Source organism: Gastrolobium bilobum, unplaced genomic scaffold (assembly GCF_033153095.1).
Source record: "Gastrolobium bilobum isolate Gb01-03AN ecotype WA unplaced genomic scaffold, APGP_CSIRO_Gbil_v1 utg26868, whole genome shotgun sequence".
Lineage (NCBI taxonomy): Eukaryota > Viridiplantae > Streptophyta > Magnoliopsida > Fabales > Fabaceae > Gastrolobium > Gastrolobium bilobum.
In genome coordinates this window covers 175,923-189,852 of record NW_026896439.1, presented here as the reverse complement: position 1 = coordinate 189,852, position 13,930 = coordinate 175,923, and the positions used below count along the sequence as shown (strand labels likewise).

The 13,930-nt window shown below is 37.9% G+C and overlaps 1 protein-coding gene across 1 annotated transcript; it reads left to right on the top strand.

The window, feature by feature from the left end:
* Positions 1 to 10,138: 10,138 nt before the first annotated feature.
* Positions 10,139 to 12,792, top strand: LOC133299730 (uncharacterized). The gene is made up of 2 exons (XM_061499218.1): positions 10,139 to 10,451; positions 12,725 to 12,792. The coding sequence occupies exons 1-2, from the start codon at positions 10,139 to 10,141 to the stop codon at positions 12,790 to 12,792; spliced, it is 381 nt and encodes a 126-aa protein (XP_061355202.1).
* Positions 12,793 to 13,930: the final 1,138 nt, after the last annotated feature.

Genomic DNA, 13,930 nt, shown 5'->3' with positions numbered 1-13,930 from the left:
ATCCGTCTTGTTATTTCCTTGACCAAACTGGTACAAAATATGTCTATTAGAATATATTTTCATTATTAGCGTTAATTTTGTGCTATCAAATGAGTGACTCTCCCTATGCAATTACCTCGACAACCTACTGATAGGAGATGGGTTCCAATTTGGTAATGGCATAGTGACTGCAGAAGCCTCACCATGGTATGGTTTGAGAACAGACACATGGAAAGAAGGATGTATCTTACACCCCTCAGGCAAACCCACTTGATAAGCAATCGGACTCAATACACGTACCACTGGAAAAGGCTCAAAAAAAGTTTATTTGCTGTAGACTTTCGTATTCTGCTCTCTTTTCTACTGTCAGTGTCTCAACCACAACTAATCACAAACAATCACCTATGGCAAAATGTGAAATTTTGATTAACACACAACGTACACATGATTTATTAAGTCCAATGGCTAGAATTCTAACATAATATCTTTTAACCAACTAACGTTATTCTTGAAAAACCAAAGACTGAGGTTTTCATCCCAATGAGAAGTCTAATGGATCTTCTACCACCAAACCATCATTTGGCTCATATCTATAACATTAAACATGAAAAACAACCATCAAAATCATAAAAATTTGATTTTCGTGGGTTACTATTCATGCAAAATCATCCCTAAAAATTTGACGGATCTGGAATGTACTTTTGGAGTTGAAAGACATGAATAACATCATGTAACTTGGATAAATGGGGGGCAAAACAAGCTGATAATCCATTGGTCCCACCCTACGTATTATTTCATAAAGGCCTATAAATCGGGAACTTAGTTTCTTCACTGCTAGAGCACGCCCTATACTTGTCACAGGTTACAAGACATGCCCCCCCTCACTAAACTGAAGAGGACGATGCATGTGATCATAATAGCTCTACTGGTGACTTTGTGCTTTCTTTAACTTCTCTCTGATTAACTTAATCTATTTTGTAGTGTCTTGCACTAGATCTGGCCCCAATAACTGTCTCTCTCCTATCTTTGTCCAACATGTGGGTGTCCCACATCTTCGGTCATACAATGCTTCATAGGGTGCCATGTCCAAACTGGCATGAAAACATTTATTATACGAGAACTCAACAAAAGGTAAATTTTTGTCCCATATAGAACCCTGCTCTAATGTGCAGGCCCTCGGCATATCCTCCAATATTTGTATGGTCCTCTTGACCATCTGTCTATGGATGAAAAGTTATGCTGAGTCTCAACTGAGTACCAAAGGCCTCCTATAATGCACCCCAGAAGCGAGAAGTAAACCTCAGATTCTGATCACTAATGATACTAACAGGAATCCCGTGAAGTTTAACAATATCACTCAAGTACAACTGACCTAACTTCTCCATAGAAAAAGTCAACTTTACTAACAAAAAATGGGCTGTTTTTGTCAATCTGTCAACAATGACCTATATGGAATCATATCTAGCTTGGGTTCTAGGAAAATCACTACAAAATCCATGGAGATACTCTCCCATTTTCACTCAGGAATCTCAATGGATGGAGCAAATCTGATGGCTTCTGATGCTCTATCTTGACTTTCTAACAAGTCAAACACCTCGAGACATATTCAACAATGCCTCTTTTCATATTCGGCCACCAAAAATTTCTTTTCACATCCTGGTACATTTTTGTAGCTCCAGGATGAATGGTGAACTAGCCTTTATGTGCCTCTGTCATTACCTCCTCCCTTAATTGGCCCTTGGGTACAATTATTCTCTTCTGAAATAACATCACAAACTGACTGTCAAAAGAGATGTCACTCTGATCTTTCATGGAACTTATATCCTTATCTTGCATATGTGCTTCGCTGATTCTTTCTACGAACTCATTCTGTATCTTTATTGTCCTTAGTATAAGAACTCTATCACCAACAATGATGGACAGCTGTAAATCTCTAAACTTCTCTATAACATCATAATATGTGATCATCATACTAGACAAACTAGCAAATTTCCTACTCAATGCATCGGCTACTACATTGGCCTTGCCAGGATGATACTTAAGCTCAAAGTCATAATCTTTAAGGAACTCTACCCATCTTCTATGTCTCATGTTCAGCTCTTCCTGATCGAATAAATAGTTGAGGCTTTTGTGGTCCTGAATACTGCAAAATTTATTCCATAAAGGAAGAGCCTCCGCATCTTTAAAGCAAAGACAATTGTATCAAGCTCTAAATCATGACTCAGATAGTTTTCCTCATGCAGCTTCAATTGTCTTGAAACATATTCTACCACTTTTCTGTACTGTATAAGAATACACCCAAGGCCTCTCTTGGATGCATCAAAGTATAGCTCAAACTCACCTTCAGGATCTGGAAGACTCAACACTGGAGCTGTTGTCAAATTTTCCTTCAAACACTTAAAGCATTCTTCGCATTATTGGGTCCATACAAACATACTGCCATTTCTTGTAAGACTGGTCAATGGTAGCACCATTTGGGAAAACCCCTCAATTAATCTTTTTTAATATACGGCTAAACCCAGAAAACTTCTGATCTCTGTTGCAGTCTTAGGTTTCTCCTAGTCAATGACTGACTCAATCTTGCTAGGATCGACTCCCACTCCCTCAACAGATATTACATGACCCAAGAACTGAACCTCTGATAACCAAAACTCACATTTTGAAGGTTTGGCATAAAGTTGTTTCTCTTTCAAAATTTATAATACATCTCTGAGATGCTCTGCTTACTCATTATGACTCTTGAAATATATCAAGATGTCATCTATGAACACCACTACAAACTGATCTAAGTAAGGCTTAAAAATAAGGTTCATGTAGCTCATGAATACTACAGGAGCATTAGTTAGACCAAAGGGAATGTCTTGGTACGCATAATGTATGTACCTGGACCTGAAAGCAATGTTCTGAACATAAGCACCCCTTAACTGATCAAGAAAATCTTCTATAAAAGGGAGATGATACTTGTTCTTGACTGTTACCTTATTTAAGTGTCTGATCAGTACAGAGTCATAGACTTCCATATTTCTTCTTTACAAGAATCACTGGTGCTGCCCAAGAAGACACACTTGACCTAATAAACTTCTTTATTGAAAGGTCTTCTATCTGTTTCTTCAATTTTGATAATTCCAGAGGCTACATCTGATATAGAGCCATAAAGATAGGCTCCACACTAAGCAATAAACCAATGGAGAGCTTTATCTCCCTCTCTGGTGCGAAGTGTGAAATCTCCTCAGGAAATACCTTCACAAACTCCCTCACAACTAGAATAGACATGATGTCATCTTTAGACTCTCCCACTAAGCTTTCCAATAAGATATAGCCCAGTCCTCCTCCCTCTAAAGCCTTACAAGCCTGATGCACTGATAAATACGAAGAATGAGCCTCGGTTGTCTCCCTGGAAGACATGACAATTTTCTTGCCACAACATTCTATCTAAACACATTCTGGCCAAACATGCATGCACCTGGGTGGAATTTCCCACAAGTCTTGCACTGTGAAAATCCAGTAATAGTGCCACTCTAAGTAAGAACTGAACAACTTGATTTCTTAGTCTCAACTTCCTTGGCACTAGAAGGCTTCTTGAACCTTCCACATACATCTTCTATAGCTATACACTGATTAACAATAACACCAAAGCCCCTTGATCCGCTGCTAGCAATCTTCTTTGCAATCTTCTCTGAGAAACCTCTCTGAAACTTAACATCAAGGTATTTTGGAGTATGCATTATGCCTCTATAGTTTACATATCTAGCCAGCTCATTGAACATAACCACGTGCTCATCAACAGTCATAGAGCCCTAAACAAAATGTTCAAATTTTCCCTGCTTCTTTTCCCTTGTATCTTGGGAAAATACTTCCCAAGGAAGAGACTATCAAATGAGTTGATAAATATGGATATATATACAATAGCATCTGATGATAAATATAAATATAAATATATATACAATAGCATCTGATTATCTTTGCATTGTATAACTTTGAAAATCTTCTCCATAGCTTGTAACCACTTTGCTCCAACCCCTGGATCATATGACCCACTAAAGGATGGAGGTTTATACTTCCTAAAAGCATTCAACCTTCTTTCTAACAAATCTTGTTCACTAGCTGCATCTACATTAGGTTGGGGATTGGTAACTTGATGGCTGACTCCACCAGTAGGATGGCTAGCCTCACTAGTATGGTGACTAGCTTCACCATCAGTTACCAATTCCACCACTTGCAATACCTTCAGGTGTAGGCATATGCGGGGGGGGAGTAGGTTGTCTATTCTCGTCCCTCCCTTCTCTCACTGCCCTCAACTCATTCATCAGGGTGTTTATCACCGCCTGATTTGCAGTCATGGCATCTTGATTAGTATTCATCAGGACTTTGTTTGCCTGCTTATTTGCATTTATCATATCCTGGTTAGCCTTCATCAGGATCTCATTTTCCTGTCTACTCATAGGCATCTCGTGTTGCATGCCGGATAAAGCGACATCTATATGATCTAGCCGAGCATTTGCATTTGATGCCTCAGGGTTATTCTGGGGGCTCACCATGACACTACACATGTGTCACAAAGGAGTGAGTTAATCAGCCCCACACTTAGTGATCTCACATGCAATAATCATAATGAATACCTAAAACAACTATACAGCATATCTGATATCATATATCTTATACATAAATTCCCTAAGAAATTGGTCTAATACCATAAGATGTAAAACCCCATTCACGACCGGTTTTTTATCATTTCAAACAGCATTAACCGTAGTTACAATCACTACAATTGAATTAAAATACAACTAAACTTTTTCTTTTTTGTAAACCTTTGCATTTTCTGATTAAAACTCTTTCAATATTTAAACAATTCAAAAATATAATTATAACGCACTACTTGTATGAAATACTTAAACTACATTTAAATGTGCTATACATTACTTCTATATCAATACTAAGTGGCTCTCATAAATCAACATGGCCTTAAACATGCATCTCTCAATTTTGATCTACTTGCTAGGACCCTCGCTTAAGAAAGCTAAGGTCTATGAGCAATTAAAATTCAAGACTACAACAGGGGTTGTTTCACACTTACTCGATAGGTTCGCAAGGAATCGTATTTCCATTCTGAGTTGCTCATTGAAGCAAGGAGCCCAGTGAGGAAAACATGAACCCAAGCACTAGCTACTGCCAAGCTCTCAATTTGCTCGCTAGGCTGCTTGCTTGATCGAGCAAGCCAACGAGTAAAACAAATTCAAGATAGTAAAGGAACACATATTTCTTTCTTCCCAAGCAATTGCTCGTTAGGCTTCTCGCTTAAGCGAGCAAGCCAACAAGCATGCCCTATCTCATGATGGTTCTATTTATACCAAGTCTTAAACTTTGATTCTTTTTGGTACCTAATAAACATGGAATGACAACCCAATGCCTAACAAACACGGGTTCTCTTACATCCTTTCTCACATAAGAATTTATACATCATTTTTTGTGCCTCAAGTTAAGCTAAACACATTACTTGCATCCCAACCAATCCTCCATGGTATTACTTGCAATCCAAGTTACCCTCTTTCTACTCAATTTCATGCATAATCAACACATATTCTTCTTCTCATTTTTACATACACATTTACTATCTCATATGACAACAAGGTATCATAGGCATACCTTCTCTTGCATGGAAAATAATATACCATTTCATTATCATAAAGGTACATTATCAATGTCTCTTCATATTATATAATTTAGAACTTAGAACTTTACAAAACATATAATCAATGTCCTTTACACAAATATGCACCATGAATGATATAAAAAAAATTATGATTATACCTAAGTTCCTTTCTAATCTCAAATACATTCTTCTCATGTTCTTCTCAAAATATGATTACAAGCATATAAATAGCAAAAGTAATCAACAGCAGCAGCATGTGATAAAATCTATGTTGGCCTCTTGCCATGAGAGCTCCCTATTCATCAATGGAGGTACTTGAAAGGTGGTTCTCCAAAATATGGGATGAAAAAAAATATCAGTATACTAAGATCATTAGAGGATCACTCTACCCTATAATTCAATTTCAGTGCATCAACGGTATTAAAACAAGCATGCATACATAATAATATCTGATACTGGAACATCCAAGAGAGGTCTGGGTTGTAATTCTTAGGTGTCTGTACCCCAAGGATTCCCGAAGGCTTTCCAAGGAAGTTCCTTCTATTCCATTCTTTCTGTCTATTCTGTCTGGTATAGACAACCATTGCATTTTCAAAGAATATGCATAAATACCTTACTAAGAGCTTTCCCACAAGAAGAAATCCCCAAGGATGATATACTTCTAAGGGTTGTCCCAAAGGATAAAAACATGCAAAATCACTAAAAAAATGTCATAGGTTACTATTCATGCAAAATCAACATTCACGACTCTTGATAAAAACATGAATAGAGTTGAGTTTACTCACCATAGATCATCCTAGAATGAAGTGGTGATGATTTCCCAAGCTCAAAGGAGTCTAACAACACTCAAAACTCCAAAATTTGGAATCACTAAAAACTTTAGATGATGATCTCTCTCACTACAAAGCTTCCCAAAAAAAAAAACCAATCAGTAAGTTATGCTCACAAGGTGATTCTATGCATTTTTCATTCCAACCTCAAAGTGTTTCATGGTCTATAGAAGAAGCTAGGTTTTCAAGCTTCCCAGACTCTAAACAATGGTTTTTCTCTAGTGTTTGGAGGAGAAGACCGAAAATGAAGATTGACTAATGACTTAACCTATTTCTTAATTAACTTTTGATTTATGCTTTATTGATTATGGTCAACTCACTTTCTATTAATTCCTTAAGTATAATTTCTTCTTATTTAAATTCTAATCTAGCCATTACTCAATAACTAGCATGTGATTTCTCATACAAACTTCATAAAATATTCTTTATACTGTAATTACACTTTTTAGTATAAAGTGAATTATTCTCATATTCTTCTTTCTAATTCTAATTTCTTTCTTAAATAAATTAGATTTTTGTATCTAATTACTTTCTGTTAAATAATGGCAAACTCCTATTTCTTATTATGCAGGTTAGGGTTATTACAGAGGGCATTGCCTCATCAAGTGTCCTGACTTCCCACACTTAAAACACATGTTTTTTCTTGCTATGCACTTTCCAACATGATTTTCTTGCACTTAGGACATACCTGAATTTGAGAATTTATATGCCTTTCAGTTCCTCTTCCATCATTGATAGCAAAGTTGATTCCTGACTCATGTGCTTGTGGAAACCTCTCTTAGTCGATGTCATCATTCTTCCTTCGATTTTCCTATCTGGCCTTCTCCTTTGCCTCCTCAGCTTCCACCATGCTCGTCTCAATGTCTCTGCACCTGTTTATCAATGATGAAAAGTTTCTTATTTGATGTCCTATTATTATGCTTTTAAGTTTAGGTTTTAATCCAGATTCAAACTTAGTTGTCAACCTTTTTTCATTAGGTTGGTTTTGAACATAATTGGAATATCTGGATCGTTCTTCGAATTTTGCCACATATTCACCAATAGTTATATTTTCTTATTTTAGTTCAATAAATTATATTTCTGTTCTGTTTCTTACATTTTGAGAAAAATATTTTTCCAAAAAGGCATCTATAAATGCCTTCCAAGTAATCTCTATTCTTTGGCTTTGGAAATATCTTTTGGTACTTGTTCACTGATATGCCTCCAGCAAATATATGATTTTAAGCCAAAAAGAGAAAGAATCTTGGTCAATGTTGGATAATAAGGGCTAGAATTTTATTAAATTGATAAATCTCAATCAGATATCTTTTCACTGATTTTCTTATATTTTTGTAGGAAAAAGTACAAGAAATGGGCCCAATTGAGTAGCAAAGAAAAAGACAAGATTTGAATCAGACTATATCTGGAAAGATTGGACCCAAGATATACAATGAAAGATTGAATCAAAGATATGATTAGAGATTCTAGTGAAGATTCCATTGAAGATATGATCAAGATTTCTAAGAAAGGCATAAACTCTATAAATAGAGACCCAGACCTCAGAGACAAACAATCTTTGGCTGGAGAGAATTCTTGGAGGCTCACGCTAGAGATCAGGATTCCGACGGAGTTGAAGACCGAAGATCATCGATCCTTCATCTTCTTCTTCTTCTTTATTGTTTTCATGAATTTTTTTTATTATTTTAATTTGTTTAAGCCAGCTATGTCTGGCTAGTTTGTTTTTGTAGTTGGGATCACGGACCCAATATAAATCCTTTATAATTTATGTATTGCTATTTTATAAGTTAATTAGTTAGTTTGTTTTATTCTACCTAGTTTAATTTTTCATATCTTGTTTAGAACTGATCACTCTAAATTATAGGGATTTGAGGGTTAGAATTCACAATGGACATATTGGGTTTTAGTCTAGACAAGGGTAGAATAACAATTTGTGTATGATCTAGATATATGCTTACATAAATTGCAGACTCATAATTCATTTGCTTAATGCTTAATTCAAGAGGGATTACTAAGACATTAGGATTCTAATTGGATTAAATGGTTGAAATCACTAAGACATTAGGGTTCAACTATTTTATAGGGAAATAATGAATTGTCTGAGCAAAAAAATTAATTAATTATAAAATACAATATAGGAATATAAGGGAGGATCGGAGGTGAAGTGCATCCTGGCTACATCCTTTTTATAAATTTTTCATCAATAATTTCTCGCGTTCTTGATCTTTTTTTGCATGCGTTAGAAATTAATTGTTTTTAAATATTATTTTATTTTAAATTCTGTTTTTAAATTCCAAAATCAACTATCCTTACAATTCAAACCAAATTTTATTTAGTTAAACTAGTACTTGGTGCATTAATCATCGTGGGAACGATACTTTACTTATCACTTTATTACTTGGAACGAATAATATACTTGCTGATTTCGCAACAAGTTTTTGGCGTCGTTGCCGAGGATTAATTACGTCAATATTAGTCATAACTTTCGATCTTTGAGATTGGAGTTTTTATTTTATTTTTGTTACTAATTGATTTCTCTCTTTTATACGAGGTAAAGCTCACAAAGAACTTTTACAGTTTGATCCAGAAATCAAGAAGACTACAAAGAAGAACCAGAAGCTAACCAAGCTAAGGAAGATAGAGGAATCCTCGAGTTCATGGCCAAAAGTCGAACCCGAGATGGCAGCTAATAATCTACCACCACCGGAAGAGGAATTGATGGAGTCAATCTTGGCTCCACATTTCACGAGGCCAAATTCTAGCATCGTCAAACCACCAATCAACGCTAACAATTTTGATATCCAGCCGGCATTGATATCCTTGGTGGAGAAAAACCCATTTGGCGGAGAAGATTATGAAGATCCCCATGATTTCATGAACAAATTTCTGAGAATCTGTGACCCCACCAAACATAACGGGGTGTCAGATGATGCAATAAGACTGCGACTGTTCCCTTTTGCTGTAACAGGGAAAGCTCTCAGATGGTTGGATAGACAAGCCCCCAACAGCATCAGAACATGGGATGAACTGGCAACTAAATTCTTTGCTGAGCACTTCTCCAGGGAGAAATACAACAAGTTGGTGAATAAAATCACCAACTTCACTCAACAACCAGGAGAAACTCTATGTGCAGCTTGGACCAGATTCCAAGAACTAATCAGAAAGTGCCCCGCATATGATCTGCCAGACAGAAGGAAGGTCAGAATCTTCTACAATGGAATAACACCAGATTCCAGAATGGTTGTCAATGGTGCATCCGGTGGGACCATAGCAAAGAAGACAACAACTCAAACTTTAGAGTTGATCGACTTCATGGCAAGAGCTGATAATGCATCAATGATAGTTCAACCAGTCCAACTCAAATGAGAGAAGTCCTGGAACATTCCCCAGTGACACTATAATCAACCCAAAGGAGCACTGCAATGCCATCATTACTAAAAGTGAGGATCTGGAAAAAGTGGACGCTCCTACAGACAAGGATGAACACACTCAAGAAGGCAAGGAAAAAGCAAAGGAGCAACCTTTTGTAGTTCAAAAGAAGCAATAGGATTTCTCACGTTTTGAGAAACCTCCATATCCCATGGGTAGCAAACAACATGAGCAAAGGAAGCAAATGTCTAAATGTTTAGATATTTTTAAGAAATTGCCAATTAACATTCCTTTTGCAGAAACTCTGGAGAAAATGCCTTCGTATGCAAAGTTCCTGATGGAGACATTATCTAATAAGCGGAAGCTCACAGAGGATGAACCTGTGACACTAACAGAGGAGTGCAGTGCAATCATACAGAAAAACATGCCTCCAAAAGTGAAGGATCCAGGGAGCTTCAGTATTCCATGCACCATCGGTAAGACGACTATAGAGAAAGTCTTATGCGATCTTGGTGCCAGCATAAATGTGATGCCCCTCAGCCTTATGAAAAAACTGGGAATTAATGAAGTAAAGCCAACAAGGATGAAGGTTCAACTGGCTGACCGCTCAATAAAGCAAGAACATGGTATTGTGGAAGATGTGCTCGTCAAGGTAAAAAATTTCTAATTCCTGTTGATTTTGTTATTCTTGACATTGATGAAGATGCCAGTGTGCCTATGATCTTTAGGAGGCCATTCTTAGCAACCTCAGGAGCGCTAATAGATGTACCTAAGGGAGAGTTAATAATACGCGTGGATGGAGAGCAAGCAACATTCAAGGTACTTACAAATGAAGCTCTATTGCCTGTATCTCGACTTAAAAACCTAGTTAACTACATTGCGGAGAAAAAGGTTGAGGAAAGGAACAAGAAGGACGTCTATCAGCGGTGCTTGGTCGAACCGAGAGCTGCTCGGGAATATTTCTTTCAGAGAGCAAGAGTGTAGAGTAGTAATCAGGATTACCAACAGAAGCAATCTACTCTGACTAAGAGCAACCCTCTTCAACTATACGCAAGCGTACGTGTCAAGCAATATAGGGGATTGTAGCCCCAGATTTATCGTCCTCATGGAGCAGTTGTGAAGTAAGAAGCGCTAAAAGAAACTTAATTTGCAAAATGGAGCAATACAAGAAATTACTATTCTCAGCTAAGTTTCACAAAGAGCAATCTCTGGGCAGCTAGTTAAACAATGTTAACCATTCTGAACCAGATGAGAGCAGTGAATGACTTAGCACGGTCATCGAATAAAAGGCATCAATTGAAGTAGCTTTAAGAGCAGCCAACGAAATGAAAGTAAGAGCATCAGCTGGTAAAACACAGTTCAGTTATCGTGAGGAAAAGGTTGTGATAGAAGTTGAGTTGAGATTAATTTCAGAAAGAAAAAGATCAAGTAGGTGTTACGGGTTCCATGTTTTCATCCCTTTGGTTAACCCTGCTTGGTAGCATATTTTACAAGTGGATTTTGCTCCTTCCCATGTTTTGCTATAGGTAAGCAGACGGTAAGGCCTTACTCTCCACGTTACTCCATAGTACTTGGAGTTATATGCAAGGAAACCATGCTGCCTTCTCAAAAGAGCATGGATTCACATGGCAGTGCTCCCCATTCCAGGTGTTTCTCCCTCCTTTCTTCAGGCTAAACTACCCCAGGATTTTGAGAATGCTCCACACGCCTTTGTCAGTGTTTCATCAACCGAGTGGTCCCGGGATGAGGTTGCCAGCCCAAAGGGTTTCACAAAATCAATAAATTAAACCAAAGAGCAACTCAAAATTCATTTATAAAATATGTGTTCCTTACAAAGCTATCCTAAGACAAAAGGGATTACTTCTATGGAACCCTCACCTACTTAGAGGAAGTTAGCTCCTAGTGAGCAATTTTACAAAAAAAATAAAAGAAAACAAAGAGACAACGAGTCCTAGGATGGGTGCTGATGATACACTTTATGAGGATTGCTTGTTCCTTTTATAGGGTTCTTCATTTGATCTCCATTGTTCCTTTCATCAAGGGTCGTGCTTTGTCTAAATCCTCTCCAATGGTAGCTTTGCTTCTTGCCAGCTTGGCCTTAAATGGAAGTGGTCCCCCTTACTTTTGGCTCCCTTTGTGAGTAGGAGTATCAGATTCAGGGAGACACCTCCACTCCTTCTGCTGTAGCTGACGTGGCGGCTCCCCATTGCTCAGCTTCTTTGCTTTCGTACTGTAGCAGAGGCAGCACCTCCACCTTCTCTGCTGTAGCTGACGTGGCGGCTCCCCATTGCTTCCTTTGACTGCTGTTGTACTATAGCAGACTTCTTTTTTCTTTCTGCGCAACACTCATTCTTCTCTCTTCATTTTGTGGTTCCTTTTGATGGGCCTTAGGTGTCCTGAACAAAGCAAACTAACCCAATAGTCATATGTGAAAAAGATAATGTTAAATTTGCTCCAGTCTACCTTAATTCCCACTTTCGGCATTGCTCTGGTCCACTTATTCAAATAGTTGCTCTATATGAAAAGAAGAAGGTTGACGAGAGTGATTTATAACCAAAACACGGGTTTTGTGGAACAATTTACACTTAATGGGCCTCAACTCTTGAGGACTATCAACACCCCAAAACTAGATATTACTCGTCCCGAGTAATCCTTCACAACCAACAGTCTTCTTGTGACAGGCTAATGCTCCTTGAGATTATCGATGAAGAGTTAACTTAACTCCTTCCATTGCTTCATTAGAGCACTCATCTGACTTGTGAGTTTCACCAGCTTCATTGTGTGTGTGAACTCTTCCACTCTTTTAGTCAGTTTCCCACTGAGTTGCTTCCGGATTGAACTTTTTGGCTTGATTTCTTCTCTTACTTTCTAGCTCCCTTCTCTATTTCTTTCTTTTCAGGTCTTTTAACTGGAAGTCAATTACCCTTGTCTTTGCATAGGGTTGACCTTCAACAGTATGCTCTTTGAGCGGCTCTTGCTCTCACCTTGATGACTTGAGCTCTTTGAGCGAAATTTTTGGAGCAGAGGAGCTGACCTTTTTTTTTTTTTTTTTTTTTTAAACAGGAGCAGAGTAATTTACTTAAACAGCCTGAAGTTCTTTCCTTGGTAACTCAATAAGTCCACTGAATAACAGAGTGTCCGATTTTTGGAGTGCTGCTTTTTGTGCATGGTGTTGCTCCAAATCAGAGTGATGCCCTATGTTGCTTTGTTAGAAACTGTAAACTCTTTAGGGCATCTCAAGGAGCAGAATCCTGGGCAAAAAGAATCATTGAGTAGATCAGGACACTTAGGACGGTAAACTTAGCAAAAATTAAAAACTATTTTAAAAAAATAAAATAAAATAGGGTGGCGAATCCCTGGTACACCACAGAAGTCATTTATCTAAGAGCAAAGTCAGTAACATTCCACCACAAAACTTTCAGGCATTCATTCCAACAGATTTAAACAAGTTAAAAAGGATAGGGAACAAATGAACCTGGGGTCACCATAGCGACCCTTAATGCTCTCCAGTTTCTTGTCTTGCTCCGCTAAACGGAGCAATTGTTATTGCTTCTGGAGGGAAGACATTTGGAAATGGTGGATATGGAGTTTGTCCCTTGAATTTTTCTCCCCAGTTACTGGCGAAGATTTGGTCCCGAGCTCGGTAGTACAATCGGAGTTGAATTTCCTCCTCTTTGCTTTTCATCAATTCATCTTTCAAGAGCCCGATCTCCTCCTTCCAGTCTTTCCTGCTTTTTTCGTGGGCTTGCTCCCTTTCTTCCATTTTCTTGTTCATCATCTCTACTGCTTTCACCAGGTCTTTTACCGTGTTTTGCAAGGTTGAGGATCCCTCTTCTTCCTCAATCTTTTTTTTCTGCGGCAGTGGTCCAGCATTTTTTATCTGGTCAAGTTCATTCTGCAGGGCCACCTTTTCTTTGTTGATGAGCAAGCTGGCTTCTTTCAGAGATTGCAGCTCCCTTCCAACTGTGTCTTCTAAGGCTTGAACTTGAGTGGCTAGAAGGTCTGCTCCGAGACCAAACATAGTTTGACATTGAGTCATGTCAGTTGTCTCGACTAGGAACTGCCTTCGTCCACCCCTTGCAGGAGCTCTCTTAAAGGGGAGTTT

What these genes read in the sequence shown, in the direction of transcription:
- LOC133299730 (XM_061499218.1), top strand. Translation starts at nt 10,139, where the DNA reads ATGCCTTCGTATGCAAAGTTCCTGATGGAGACATTATCTAATAAGCGG. An exon ending in CTCAATAAAGCAAGAACATG is followed by an intron (nt 10,452 to 12,724) that starts GTATTGTGGAAG and finishes CTTTCTTTTCAG; the next exon opens with GTCTTTTAACTGGAAGTCAA.